Source organism: Choloepus didactylus, chromosome 6 (genome assembly GCF_015220235.1).
Source record: "Choloepus didactylus isolate mChoDid1 chromosome 6, mChoDid1.pri, whole genome shotgun sequence".
NCBI lineage: Eukaryota > Metazoa > Chordata > Mammalia > Pilosa > Megalonychidae > Choloepus > Choloepus didactylus.
In genome coordinates, this window is record NC_051312.1 from 141,134,925 (window position 1) to 141,149,770 (window position 14,846).

Below are 14,846 nucleotides of genomic sequence, written 5' to 3' on the forward strand. Positions count from 1 at the left end.
ACACAGCACAGTTACCTTCCACGGATTCGTCTTATCTGCCCTCTCCACATTCTCCTTCACATGCTGCCCTTGCACAGCCAGGGCTTCTTTTCAGGTATAAGCTCAAGAGACAAGACAGGTGGTGACAAAGCACATGAGTCCCTTTGCTCCATCCAAAGGAGATCTGCCACAGGAGCCGGTCAGAAGTCTCGCTCCTTTTTACAACTTCCTTATGGTCCATAAGTCACATCATGCTACTAGAAGCCATGGGGATGCACTGCTCCCTTTTGTTCACTAACTCCTAGACCAATCATGTGAGGTCTTATCCAATGCAGGTATGTGAGGAAATAATCACAGCACCCAAGATGAAGAAGTACCAGGGCAAAGGGGGACAGAGGAAGAGGGGATGCAGGAGGATAAAGAAAATAAATACTGAGAGGCATAAGGCCCAGGTCGTTCTGATGACTGGGAAAAGCCCCCTCTCCCTGAACACTTTGTGATATGCTCAAGAGATCACAGGTCCCAGAGTCAGAAGACCAGTGCTCAAGTCCTCACGCTGCCATTCTCACCTTATGTGTCCTTGGACAAGTCACTTTAGCTCTCCAAGTCTTAGTCCCCACCTTGTAAAATGGTGGTAATAATGTAACCTGTGCTTTCAAATTCAACCAAATGAAATTGCTTTATAAGCTATGATGTGCAGTTGAAGTGTTAGCTACTGCTCCCTCTGCAACTGCTCAGGAAGGAAGCCCAGGTGATGTAGGACCTTCCTCAAGGATGATTTCACCTCCTTATTCCTGAGGCTGTAGATCAAGGGGTTCAGCATGGGGGTGACCAGGTTGTTGAGGATCTGAACAGTTGCATCCAGCCAGGGACTGGGGGTTGGCCTTAGGTAGATGAGGACCACAGGCATACAGAAGAGGAGGATGGCTGTGAGGTGGGCACTGCAGGTGGAGAAGGCACGCCGGCGGCCCTCAGCCGAGTGGATCTGCAGGATGGAGTAGAGAATGCGACTGTAGGAGGTAAGGATGAGAAGGAAGCAACCGAGGGGCATGAGACCCACACTGATGAACCCCACCATGTCCAGGGCTGATGTGTCTGCACAAGCCAGCTTCAGCATCATTGGGATATCACAGAAGAAATAGTCCACCTCACTGGGGCCACAGTAGGGCAACTGGAAGGTGAGCGTGGTTAGAAAGGTGGCCTGAATACAGCCAAAAAATGAAGTCCCCATAGCCAGGAGGGCACACACTCTGTGGCTCATGGTAATCGTGTAGCGCAGAGGGAAACACATGGCAATGAAGCGGTCGTAGGCCATCACTGTGTACAGGAAACACTCAGTGCAGCCCAAGAAATGGTAGAAGAAGAGCTGGGACACACAGCCCACATAGGAGATGGCTCGGCTGTTCCCTGAGAGGTAGAGCAGCATCTTGGGGGAGCTCACAGAAGGGAAAAACATATCACACACAGACAGCTTGCACAGGAAGAAGTACATGGGAGTGTGAAGGAGTGTGGAGGAGACAATTGCCAGGAGAATGAGTAGGTTCCCCATGAGGGTGAAGATGTAGAAGGACAGAAAAAGGGCAAAGAGCAAGGTCTCCAGACCTTCTGTGTGCGGGATGCCCAGCAGGATAAATTCAGTCACCACTGAGAGATTCCTCATTTTGTGGTAAATCAGACCTTGAAAATGGACCCAAGTCATCAAAGTGGACACCTATCCCAAAGTGGACCCCTATATCAAATTATCAAGCTTCTTGCTGATGAGGGCATTGGCTATGTTTTTAACAAGCAAATACCAGATTTCTTATGCAGAGCCGGATCTAAAAAAATACATAAGATAATCTGAAATGATTATTTCAGAGCCACATCTATCCAAATCCTGGAAGGAATGTTTTGTAGACGTGGATTGTTCTCCTTTGTGACAAATTCAGAAAGTCAGAGACATATTCAAGACATTCTCATGTTAAGTTGGAGAACTTTGTATCGTTTAATTCATGGATTTATGTTCTTTGTGCATGTTTATATTTTCAACCCTCACTATCTGTTCAAATAACAATTCTCTCTATTCATTACCCTCTGAAAAATAACAGAAAAAAAAAATTGTATTAGAAATTTTAAAAACTCCTGATTTGAATCCTAGCCTTGCCACATATTAGCTATAGGAGTTACAACAATCTACAAATTGTCTTTCATAGACACAGTTTCATCATCTACAAAATGGAAATCATAATGGTTATAATATCAACAATTTTGGCAACAAAAATATCATTCAATTATGTGGTAAAGTGTATGAATCATCTGGGAAAGAAGTGTCTGGCAAAACTACAAATCATCATGAAAAGTGTTCCTATACTATATGTATTTCAAACTTAGTTTTTTGAGTGTCTTATTTTAATATCAGTATTCTATAATTGTTAGCAAATAAGCATTTTATTAATTCATTATTGAGTAGACTTAGACCATGTCCTCTTCAGATTACATCCTTCCGGACTGCGGAGTTTTAATATGCCCAACTCTATCAGGAGATGCTGCTCCGGTCCTTCTAGTTCTTTTAATATTTTCTAAATGGACTTGAGGGGACTCTGAAATATTAAGCAGAAGAAACCACAGGTAAAGCATCAAATTCATGTTATTGTGCTGCAGTAAAGAATACAGTGACCCATGCAGAAGAAAGGCAAAGAACAGGACTAAGTAGTTGTACAATTCAAGAACAGGGAATGACACCTGGAGGACCCACAGAACACTTCCTCTCATTACTCACACTAACAACAACAGTAATAGATATCATTTGGTGATTATTCACTGTATTCCGAGGACTAGGCTTGGCACTTTTGAAATACGATTTATTTTTTTAAATGAACTTATGAGGAGGCACTATCATGACTATTCTCATTTACAGATCAGGAAAATAAAGCTTAGGAAAAGTAAGTAAATTGCCCAAGGTCACAAAGCTAGTTTATGACAGAGCCAATGCAGAACTGTTTCATTCCACTGCCCATGCCCTTATTTTTTTCTTTTTTTTTTATGTTCATGATCATCCATCCATATCTCACATTATCACTTGTACAATCCTCATCATTCTCCATTTTAAACAATTTTCATAACTCAAAACACCCCATAGCTCTTCTCAACCCTTAATTATTTTGTCCCTAGTATTTGTGTGGTACTAGTAAGGTATTCCTATTAATTATAGTCTCTAGTATGCAATAGATAGAGTTTCCCATATACTGTTCTTTTGTCAACTCTCTGTACTAGTGTCATGCCTTAGAAGTATATCATGCAAGCACCTATCTATATTTGTAGTGGTGATCTGTGGGATACATGCCTTTAAACAACCTTTCAATCCTGTTCATCTTCAGTACAGCTCTGATACTTATAATCCCATCAAACAATCATCACCCCTATCTACTCCCATACTTTTGAATTCACCCTCATTAACATATCTGAACATATTAGATTATCATTCCCCTTCACTAGCTTCTGTCTATCACTAGGTCCACAATAGTCTACATTATAAGACATTGATTTTACTGTGTTCAGAGAGTTCATAGAAGTGCTTAAGATACAATGTATCTCCTTTTGTGTCTGACTTATTTCACTCAGCATTATATCTCAAGGTCCATGCCCTTATTTATTAGAAAAAACAGCTCGTGTTTACCTCTGCTTTCTTAGACTGCCTGGTCCACTGCCAGGCAATGGTGAACAACAGAAACCATTCAGGATGGGTTCATATCATTGTTCTGTAATAAGGTGGGAAAAGTCTTCATGTCTTAATCTTCCTGGTTGTTTCCCTTCTTGACTTTAGCACCACACCTGCTTAATATGTTAGTTAGTGTTAGAGATCATGTAACTGGCTTTTTCCATCACTTTGTCAATGGACCTCAGTGTCATGTCTAACATAGGAGCTTTCAAGTTCTAGAGCTGCATGTAAGAGTTACATTCCAATCACAGTTTATGGCAAGTGTCATTCGAAAACATCTCTAAAGAGAATGATCAAGTCAGAATGGGTCACCCACATACCACACAGGAAGAACTGTGTAGAAATGAAGATAGCAAAGAGAAAAACAGCAGCATACTGGCAGGGGCAATGCTGCTAACAGCCCACTCTTTATGACTAGTTCTAACCACACCTGCAGAGTCATTCTGAGCTACTCACATTTCTGTGAGCCCTGGATGCCCTGCCTTTGTCAGCAAAGACTCTCAGAGGTCTTGGCTCCTTGCCTACGTCAGACATCATGATATTCTGTGATTATGCAATCATGTTGGATTTTTAAGTCCATTTCAGAATAAAGACATCCCTGACCAGGAGGTCATTAGTGTGTAAAGGGCAAAGGCTAACAGGGAAACATGGGCAGAAGTTCAAATACTCACAGAGTCCCCTGGGAGCAAGGTTGGGTTTTCCAAGGCGTTATAACAAGACCTCACGTTTACTGTTTCCAGGCAGAGCACAGTGAGCTCCAGCCAAAAGATCTTTGATTCTTCTCCTACTGATAAAGAATTAAAACTCCTAGGGTTTTTAAATCAAGACCTGTACACACTCACTCTCCTGATTGCTTCCTTGCAACTTTCTTCCCATCCCCTGAAGCCCTTTTTGGGACTCAGTGATAGCTCTGAGGGAGCAATTAGTTTGTAAACCTTTTTCATCATCCAAAATGAAAAAAAATAGTAATCAGATCATTGGAAAAGAGTGCTTTGAAGTGGGAAACAACTGCACTCCTCCAAGACCAAGACCTCATGTATGATAGATTAGCACCAATTCTTACCCTAAGGTTACCTGCTCTGTTGTCCCTTTGTTTGCTTGCTTTTCAAACATCAAGCCTTTGCTTGTAATATCATTTGCCTCATCACTTTTTAAATTACCCCTACATTTCTGGGCCATATAATTACCTCTAATAGACACCACCATTCAGCACAGAAACCTAATCAGTTGGTGTGAAGGTTTGAAGTTGTATGTGCCCCAGAAAAGATTATGTTCTTCAAGCTAATCCATTCCTGTGAGTGTAGACCTATTGTAAGTAGGATCTTTTGGTGAGTACGATCTTTTTTTAACATAATTTTATTGAGATATAGTATATGCCATACAATCCATCCAAAGTATACGATTAACGGTTCACAGTGTCATCACATATTTGTGTATTCATCACCATGATCATTTTTAGGATATCTGCATTACTCCAGAAAATGAAATATAGAGAAAAAGGAAGACACCAAACATCCCATACCTCTTACCCTTCTGTCTTATTGATCACTATTATTGCACTCTACCCAATTTTAAGACTTACAATGGAGGTAGGTTAATTAAGGCAGTGTAGTATTGTCAGAGATATAGATCAGTGGAACAGAATATAATGAATCAGTATTGGCAGTCATTTGTTAAATCCAAATTTCTCAGTTATACTTTCTTCCTCTCATTTGAACTTTCTCTCAATCTTCGGGGATATCTGGGCAATGACCATTTTAACTTCTTCAGGCTAGAAAGGGGTATTGACCTTATGGGGTAGAGGCATGAAACTGATTGCTATTCTTCGAGTGATGGGTACCTCTGGGTTTCAGCACTTATCTGGCAGAGGATCAATCTGGAGGCCTTAAGTTTCTGAAAAAAAATCTTACTAAGAAAAACTTTTATAGAGACTTAGACAGAGCCCAGTGCACTCCCTAGGGTTTTCAGGAATACTGTTGGTTGGGGTTTGGCACACTGTGGTAGTTTGCAATATCTGGCTAAAGCTTGCTTAAGAGTAACCTCCAAAATGACCTCTTGACTCTATTTTAAATCTCTTTGCTGCTGAAATTTTATTTTGTTCCATTTATTTTCCCCCTTTTGGTCGAAAAGGCATTTTCAATCCCACAATGCCAAGGCCAGGCTCACCGTGGGAATTATGTCCCATGTAGGGGGGAGTATAGTGAGTTTATTTGCAGAGTTGGCTTGAAGAGAGGCCACATCTGAGTGAAAAAAGAGGCCCTCTGGGGGTAAATCTTAGGCATAATTACATGCAGACCTAGCTTTGCCATCACAGAAATAAGCTTTGTAAAGGCTAGCCTCAAGATCAAGGGATTGGCTTAAGCAATTGTGAGTCTCTAGTGCCTAAGTGAATATCAGGAATTCTCCAGGTGGGGAAGTCTAATATTTCCACATTTTCCCCTAGTCCCTCAAGTAGACTTTGCAAATACTTTTTTATTTTCTGCCCCAAATACTCCGGAATGTATCAGGGGTATTAACTTAACCTGTACAGAATAATAGGACCTCATTCCCTATTCTAGTTCCATGTATTTGGGTTGTTTAAATAAACTGAGCAGACAGGATAAATTAGATAGTGTGCCTCAGTAAATTTAAATTTTGGACCAAGTAAACATCTCTTCCTTTGGTCTCACACAGAAGTTGAAGTTTTAAAATATAGACAATATCATCCTTTACCCTGTATTCTGATTTACGTTAGTCTTAACAAGGTCTGTTTCATTCATATCTCTAATTGGAGTCTGATCTCTTATTCAGCTTCTTTAACAGTTGCTGTATGGAATAATGCTGACATTCAGAGCTGCAGAATTCTAACTCTGAGTCTCAGGTGTCACACAGATACCCAATGTTTCAGGGAATGGCCAGGTTATACACAAACAGCACAGCATCTCAGAATTTAGAAATAACAGTTAACACTCGGGAATAGATGGGACTACACTAAGAGCTTACAATCTAGGAACCTTTACAATGAGCCTCGTTTGAACATTCTGTACTCCTTAATCATCAATTGCCCATTCTCTGCCCATTCTCTATCCCCTGATAACCTGTGCACTCGAATTCAACTCTCAGAGTTTACTCATTATAGTTAGTTTCTATTAGTGGGACCATACATTATTTTTCCTTTTGTTTCTGGTTTATTTCACTCAACATAATGTCCTCAAGGTTCTTTCACCTTGCTGCATGCCACACGACTTCATTCCTTCCTGCTGCCACTCAATATTCTGCTGTATGTATACACCACAATTCATCTTCCAGTCATCAGGCAAAGTCTGTTAGGCCACCCCCATCCATTGCAAATCATGAATGCTCCTGCCATAAACACTAGTGTGCAAATGCCTACTCATGTCACTGCTTTTAGTTCTTCTACATATATACCAAATAACAGGGTTTCAGGATCATGTGGCAACCCTATACTTAGCTTCCTGTGGTACCACCACACTGCCCTCCACAGGGGCTGCACCATTTCACTCCCCACCCCTCAAAGTGAATCTCCCTCCACATATCTCTCTCCACATCTTCTCCAGTACTTGTATCCGTCTGTTTATTTTTTAAAGAATTTTTTTCACACATCATACAATCCATCCTAAGTGTACAATCTATGGTTCCTGGTATAATCACATAGTTATTCATTCACCACCACAATCTATTTGAGAACATTTCCATTTATTCTACAAGGAATGAAAAAGAAGAGAAAATAGAAAAAATAGACACAAACAACAAGAAGAATCCCCACACCTCTCCTTTAAGTCCCCCTCATACTGACACTTAGCTTTGGTAAATTGCCTTTGTCACAATTAATGAAAGAATGCTACAATGTTACTGTTAACTGTAGACCTTAGTTTTCATTAAATGTAGTTTTTCCATCTACCTTCCCATTTTAAATACCTTGCCATGGTTACATGCAATTGTTCTCCCTCAAGTCGGTGAGTAGGATCTTAAGTTGAGATTTGTCTCACCTCATTAGGGGTGGGTCTTAATTCACTTACTAGAGTCCTTTTGAAGAGGATAAAAGACAGAGTGAAGACACAGAAAAAAGCCCCAGAGAAGCTCAGAGAGAAAAGCCAGAAAACAGAGAAGAAGACACTGAAGCCAGAAGCTGGCAGCAGTGAACCTGGGAGAGAAGGGCGGGACTTGCAGATGTCACCATGCACTTGGCCATGGGACAGAGAAGTTGAGGATCAACAGTAGCCAGTCTTCGCGGAGAAAACATTGCCTGTTGATACCTTGATTTGGACATTTTCACGGCCTCAGAACTGTAAGTTGTAGGTTAATAAATCCCCATTGTAAAAACCAGTCCCTTTCTGGTATATTGCATTTCGTCAGCTTTAGCAAACCAAAATAGTTTGGTAAATATTTATTTTTCTATCTACTATCATCATGTATCCTTCAGGTCTGTATTCCTAAAAAGAAACATTGATATACTGGGTACATTCATCAGACTATGACAAGTTTAAATAAAAGGACTGCGAACTATCTCAGAAGAAAAGTAAATGACTAAAATAATAGTTAATATAATAGTGAAAAATTCATTGAAACTACCCTGTGCTAAGGGTTACACCAAATTCTTAAATTCCTTATTACATTTAATCTCCAAAAGAATCTTTATAAGTAAATCGGTATTATTTGACAGGCAAAGAAACTGAAATAGCTAAAATAACTTGAAGATTACGTGACTAGAAAGAGCTGGTATTCTTTCAAAGCCAATGCTTATTAACTGCAGTATAATAACTTCCAGCAATTTGGACTTTCCACCCAAAGAATAGAAACAGACATACTGTTGTCTTCATTGCTTGCAGGGCTGGTAGGTGGACATGTTCCATGCAGGAGACCCAGAAACACGGGCAGAAGTGATAGACCGCTACATGTTCAATGAAGAAAGGGACTGCTCAATGATTAGCAAGTGTCCATGTATGATATAAACAACCTTATGAGGTAATTAGTTCCTTGTCAATGGAAGTGATCAAGAAGATGTAAAGAGGACCATTTTTTCAGGTATGCCATGGAGGAGATTCTCTATTTGAATGAGTTGCTTGTTACTTAAAGTTCTTTCTAATTCTGAAATGTCCGGCGCTTCTCCGCCCCGCCTCGAGTCCTCGGTCGGCCGGCGATGGGGACCAGAGAGATAAGGGGAGAGAGGGTGCGGACAACGTCTTACCCGGAGCACTTGTGATCACTCAGGACTCGCGGTGGTAAAGCAGATAAACTTTTAATGGGACTAGGCAATCATCATCTTTACAGGTTCCACCCGGGGCGAGACACCTCGGGGGAGAACAACCTCGATGCGGCCGTCAGGTACGGCTCCTTGTGGGCTGTCTCCCCGAGCTTTGCCCGGGAACTTTCTTATAAACCTTGCGTGTATCCAATGGGCTAACGCCACGCACACAAGCATGATTGGTGAATACAGCGGGTGGTTACATACATCAGAAGCCGGAAGCAGGATGTGGGCGCCATCTTGGCACCACTCGATGGGCGGGGGGAACTCAAGGGCAGGCTGCAGCTTGTCTACTAGGCCAAATCCGGAAGGTGGCTGCTCACATCTCCCCCTTTTTTGTTTTTTATGCCCCAGTGTCTCCAGTGATGAATGTGCTCCCGTGGACCAAGATGGCCCACAACGTATTTTTTGGTGCTTTGGGGAGTCTGGACTAGGTCCCGGCCATACCAAGGTGGGACCTCTGGCACCGACCAGAATGCTCACTTCATATAGAGACCGGAGAACCCGTGAGCCGGAAACCACGTGGCCCTCCTTGCAGTACTCAGTCTCGCAACTGGGGGACAGGAGGATTAGGAGAAGGTAGCCAGTGCCGAGGGCGTCACTAGGAGCCTCTGTGCAAACGCCAAGGGTCCCGTCTGGCCACAACTAGGACTCTGCGTAAGAGGTCCACCTGAGACAAAAATTAGGGCCACTGGTACCGAATGTTTATATACGAGATTTTTTCATATACTTAGCTGCGAACCTTACCCCCGAATGCCCAGCTTCGAGTGGTTGGGATGGGTGCTGGGCAGAGGGACTATAGTTATCAGGAGGGTTACAGGCAGAGGACATGGCCATCATGGCGGTAACACGTAATTGCTGTTGTCTTTGAAACAAACGCTCCAGCAAACTCTTAACAATGATCAAACCTACTAATAACCCCACAGCAAGAAGAACCCAGTTGGTCAGATTAGGCCAAGAGAACCAGGAGGGAAAAAAGGTCAATATTCCTGGCCCTCTTTCCGGTCTGCTGGGGAGTGGTCGACACCGTCGACATCATTTGACCGCTCATCACGCGAGTTGAGGACTGGATCCAACAGGTCACGTTGGGGGTTTAACGACCCGTCAGGCTGCAGTTCTTTGGTGTTCTCAGGCGACTGCACGGTTCTCACCAATCTCTCCGGTACCCACACTGGTTGGCGTCCTGGTTCCTGGGGAAAGACACAAACAGAGCCTCTGGCCCAGCTGAGCACTGGGTCAGGACCTTTCCATTGCCCCGACAGAACATCCCTCCAACGGACCAGGCCTCTATGCGGAGGACCTGGGGTGGTATGTTGTAGGGCAGGCGTCATGGTTGATGCGTTTTCATTTAAATAATTGTATGTAAATAGGGCGGCAGACAATTGGGCCCTGGGGGACAGACCATGACCTATTCCCTCCTTTTGCTTTTGCAATAGTTCTTTAATGGTCCTATGCGCTCTCTCGATGACACCCTGCCCCTGAGGGTTGTATGGGATGCCGTGTTTTAGGTTAACTTCCATAACATCACAAAACTTTTGAAAAGCTTTGCTAACGTAAGCCGGGCCGTTGTCTGTCTTAAAGCAAATTTTGAGGCATCCTCAGGGTGAAGTGGGATAGAAAAGAAGCAATCTCTAATGTCTATGACAACAACAGGCCACCGCTCCGGCAGAGTTGAGAGAAGGGGCAACCCCATCTGGACAGGTCCTAGAGGCTCCATGCAACTATTTATGGCCCTCAAATCATGTAAAAGCCTCCACGCACCTGATTTCTTTTTGATGACGAAGATAGGGGTGTTCCAGGGTGACGTGGAAGGGACGATGTGCCCCCTCTCCAACTGATCTGACACCAAAGCATGCAATGCTGAAAGTTTTTCCTGAGGTAAGGGCCACTGAGGTACCCAGACTGGAGCCTTAACTTTCCATGTTAACTTTATAGGTGTAGGCGGGTATGCACCCTCAGTGGCCCCTAGGAAAAACCCAGGCCTTGTCTACCGGGGTTAGAGTCAGCCTGAATGGGCTTCACGCGCCCTTGCAAGGAGGCTCCCAGCCCCCTGCCCGGGACATATCCCATTCTATTCAGCAACTGTTTAGAAGTTGGAGAGTAACCAGTGGTTAAAGTCACGTCCATTTGAGCTAGAATATCTCTTCCCCATAACGAAACAGGCAGGGCCAGCACATAAGGCTGAAAACTGCCTTGATGCCCTTCCTCATCCTCCCAATGGAGAGTAATGGCGCTCACCATGGGCGCTGAGATTTGGCCGATCCCTCTGATGGTGTCTTCCGCTTGGTTCGTTGGCCAAGCGGGGGGCCAATCTTGCTGTCTTATAATCGACCTATCGGCTCCAGTATCTAACAGACCTAGGAAGGCTCGGCCTTGTACTTTAAGAGTCAGCATGGGTCGAGACTCTAGGGACATCTGAAGACCCTCAAAAACTTCTCCGGAGGACCCAAATCTTTTATTCCCCCTCTGTCCTGGCTTGCTTGGAAAGACTGAATGCAGGCTGGGCAAGAGCAGAAGCTGTGCCAACCTATCGCCCTCTGCAATGACCAGAGTGCCCTGCAGAGACTGCACCATAACCTGGACATTACCCGTGAAATCTGAGTCTACAACACCTGGCACAATTGTTAATCCTCTTAACGCTATGGATGCTCTCCCTAATATAAGCCCCACGGTTCCTACTGGAAGGGGCCCCCTGAAAGAGGTCCCCACCAATTGGACTCCCATAGCTGGGGTTAGCACGAGCCCGGAGGTGGCACGGAGGTCCAATCCTGCTGATCCGGGAGATGCGCGGGTCTGGATGGGGGCCGCATCGTCCGTTGGTGTGTTTGGGGGCCCACCGCAAGGGTGGACCCCCCCTGCCCGTTTTTTGAATCTTGCTCAGGACGACCAGAAAGGCGTACTCCTTGCGCATTGAAGACTGACTTACAGTCCTCGGCGCGGTGAGGCCCCTTGTGGCAGCGGCCACACAGCCTAGTGACTGCACGTGGCCCGTGGAGATGCTGAACGGCAGGCGGTTGATCTTTATTGGGGCAGTCTCTCTTAAAATGCCCAGACTGGCCACAGCCATAGCATCTTTTTGGCTTTACCTCTAAAGCTCTGGGGTCCTTTGTGTTTACTTGTAAGGAGCTGGCTAACATAGCAGCCAGCCCCGCATTAGTTAACGGGCTGCCAGCGTCCCTGCAAAGCCGAACCCACTCTGTCAAGCTCTTTCCCTTATTCTGTGCCAGGATAACCTTGCACTCCTTATTGCATTGCTCAAAAATCATCTGCTTAACCACAGTTTCTGCAACCATTGGATCTGAGAAAATCCTCTCAGCCGCAGTCTGCATTTTCGCTACAAAATCTACAAAAGGTTCTGTGGGACCCTGGTGTATGCCGCTAAGCGAAGCCTGCGCCTCTCCTTCCCCTGTCAATTTTTTCCAAGCCCCTATGAAACAGCGAAAAATTTGGGCATAAACCTCCTGGGGGTATCCTGTCTGATTCTGGGCGTGAGCACCTTTCCCTAAAAGCATATCCGCATTCCACCCGCCGTGCCTTGCCACAGCGTTTCTTGCGGCTTGTTCCTCAGCTAACTCCTCAAACCACGCCTTCCAATCGATAAACCTGCCAGGAGGCAAGCAAGAGCGAGCCAGCTGAAGGATATCTGCAGGTGTATGATTTAGGGCGGAGAGGTTTTCAACCATATTCAGGGTGTAAGGGGCGTTAGGGCCGTACTGATGGACGGCTTGCCTCAGCTCCTTCAAGAGCTTGTAATCATAGGGTTCATGATTACGAGCTTGCTGATTGATAATGACTGGGAACATCTCGGAGGCTGGTTCGGGTTCATTGAGCAGCGGTCGGTAGCCGCCAAGAACGCCAAAAGGTCTGAATGTGGTAAAAGGGCTCCACCTCCAAAAATGCCTCCTATTGGGTGAAGGGTGCGGAGGGTCCGCGTAGTCGGGTGGGGATTCTGGGCATTGCGCGGGAAGGTTAGGGTATGTACTCGGCATGTCCGCCAGAGGGAGCCCTCTATAAGGGCCCTTTACGGAACCGCTGAAACCATCCACCGGATGCAGGTGCATCCTCTGAGGCGCAGCAGCCGTTGCTGGTGGGGCGGAGGGCCGCGTGGGTGAGACAGGAGGCGGGAGCCCTCCGCAGATGAAACAGACTGAGCCTCTTGGAGTGCATGTCGCGCCTGCAACAAGGCGGTAGGCGTAGTTAGGCCTGTGGCTGATTCTAACTCAAGTACTGCACGAACAGTCTCCCATATAAGGACTAGAATCGGGTCCAAACAGACACCCGTTTGGCGCGCTCGGTCTATATCACGACCAAGTTTCATCCAAGAGGGCAGATTAAGGCTGCCAGAACAAGGAAACCAGGGGGCAAAAGTGGCCACATCATCAAAAAATCGCTGGAGAGAGCTTCTCTTAACTGAGATACCCCACTGTTTCAAAAGGGTCTTTAAGGGGGTTAGTAGGGGTGAACTCCCGGACTGCCCCATGCTTGCAGCCGGCACTGTCTTGTAATCACTCGGAGAGCTCTTCCGAGTCCCCGGGGCTACCTGAACGCCCACGGGCCCTAGTCCTCGTATGGAAAGGGGGTGCTTACCTTCTTGCGGTGATCAGTCGCGGAGGTCAAACCACGGATCCCGGGAGCACGTCTCCGTCGGGGCGAGGGGAACGCAAATGAGGTTGCGGGTTCGAAGTTCCCCGTACGGGCCACCACTTGTCCGGCGCTTCTCCGCCCCGCCTCGAGTCCTCGGTCGGCCGGCGATGGGGACCAGAGAGATAAGGGGAGAGAGGGTGCGGACAACGTCTTACCCGGAGCACTTGTGATCACTCAGGACTCGCGGTGGTAAAGCAGATAAACTTTTAATGGGACTAGGCAATCATCATCTTTACAGGTTCCACCCGGGGCGAGACACCTCGGGGGAGAACAACCTCGATGCGGCCGTCAGGTACGGCTCCTTGTGGGCTGTCTCCCCGAGCTTTGCCCGGGAACTTTCTTATAAACCTTGCGTGTATCCAATGGGCTAACGCCACGCACACAAGCATGATTGGTGAATACAGCGGGTGGTTACATACATCAGAAGCCGGAAGCAGGATGTGGGCGCCATCTTGGCACCACTCGATGGGCGGGGGGAACTCAAGGGCAGGCTGCAGCTTGTCTACTAGGCCAAATCTGGAAGGTGGCTGCTCACACTGAAATGCTTTGTTCTTATTTATGCCCTAAAACTTTTCAGGTGATACTGACCTAACACAAGTGGAAATCTAATTTAGTGATGAGAATTCTATTAACCCCATAGCCAAAACAATTATGAATATGGAGATAGTAGTTACAAAACTAATTATTGTGATACCAAACTCTTTTTTTTTTAATCATCATTTTATTGAGATATATTCACATACCACACAGTCATACAAAACAAATTGTACTTTCGATTGTTTACAGTACCATTACATAGTTGTACATTCATCACCTAAATCAATCCCTGACACCTTCATTAGCACACACACAAAAATAACAAGAATAATAATTAGAGTGAAAAAGAGCAATTGAAGTAAAAAAGAACACTGGGTACCTTTGTCTGTTTGTTTGCTTCCCCTACTTTTCTACACATCCATCCATAAACTAGACAAAGTGGAGTTTGGTCCTTATGGCATTCCCAATCCCACTGTCACCCCTCATAAGCTACATTTTTATACAACTGTCTTCGAGATTCATGGGTTCTGGGTTGTAGTTTAATAGTTTCAGGTATCCACCACCAGCTACCCCAATTCTTTAGAACCTAAAAAAGGTTGTCTAAAGTGTGCGTAAGAGTGCCCACCAGAGTGATCTCTCGGCTCGGTTTGGAATCTCTCTGCCACTGAAGCTTATTTCATTTCCTTTCACATCCCCCTTTTGGTCAAGAAGATGTTCTCCATCCCACGATGCCGGGTCTACATT

The 14,846-nt window shown here is 45.2% G+C and overlaps 1 protein-coding gene across 1 annotated transcript; it reads right to left on the minus strand.

Moving 5' to 3' along the window:
- Positions 1 to 691: 691 nt before the first annotated feature.
- On the minus strand, positions 692 to 1,639 carry LOC119537363 (olfactory receptor 149-like). The gene has a single exon (XM_037839850.1). The coding sequence runs from the start codon at positions 1,637 to 1,639 to the stop codon at positions 692 to 694; it is 948 nt and encodes a 315-aa protein (XP_037695778.1).
- Between the last annotated feature and the right edge of the window lie 13,207 nt (positions 1,640 to 14,846).

Coding starts and splice junctions, on each gene's coding strand:
- LOC119537363 (XM_037839850.1), bottom strand. CDS start 1,639: ATGAGGAATCTCTCAGTGGTGACTGAATTTATCCTGCTGGGCATCCCG.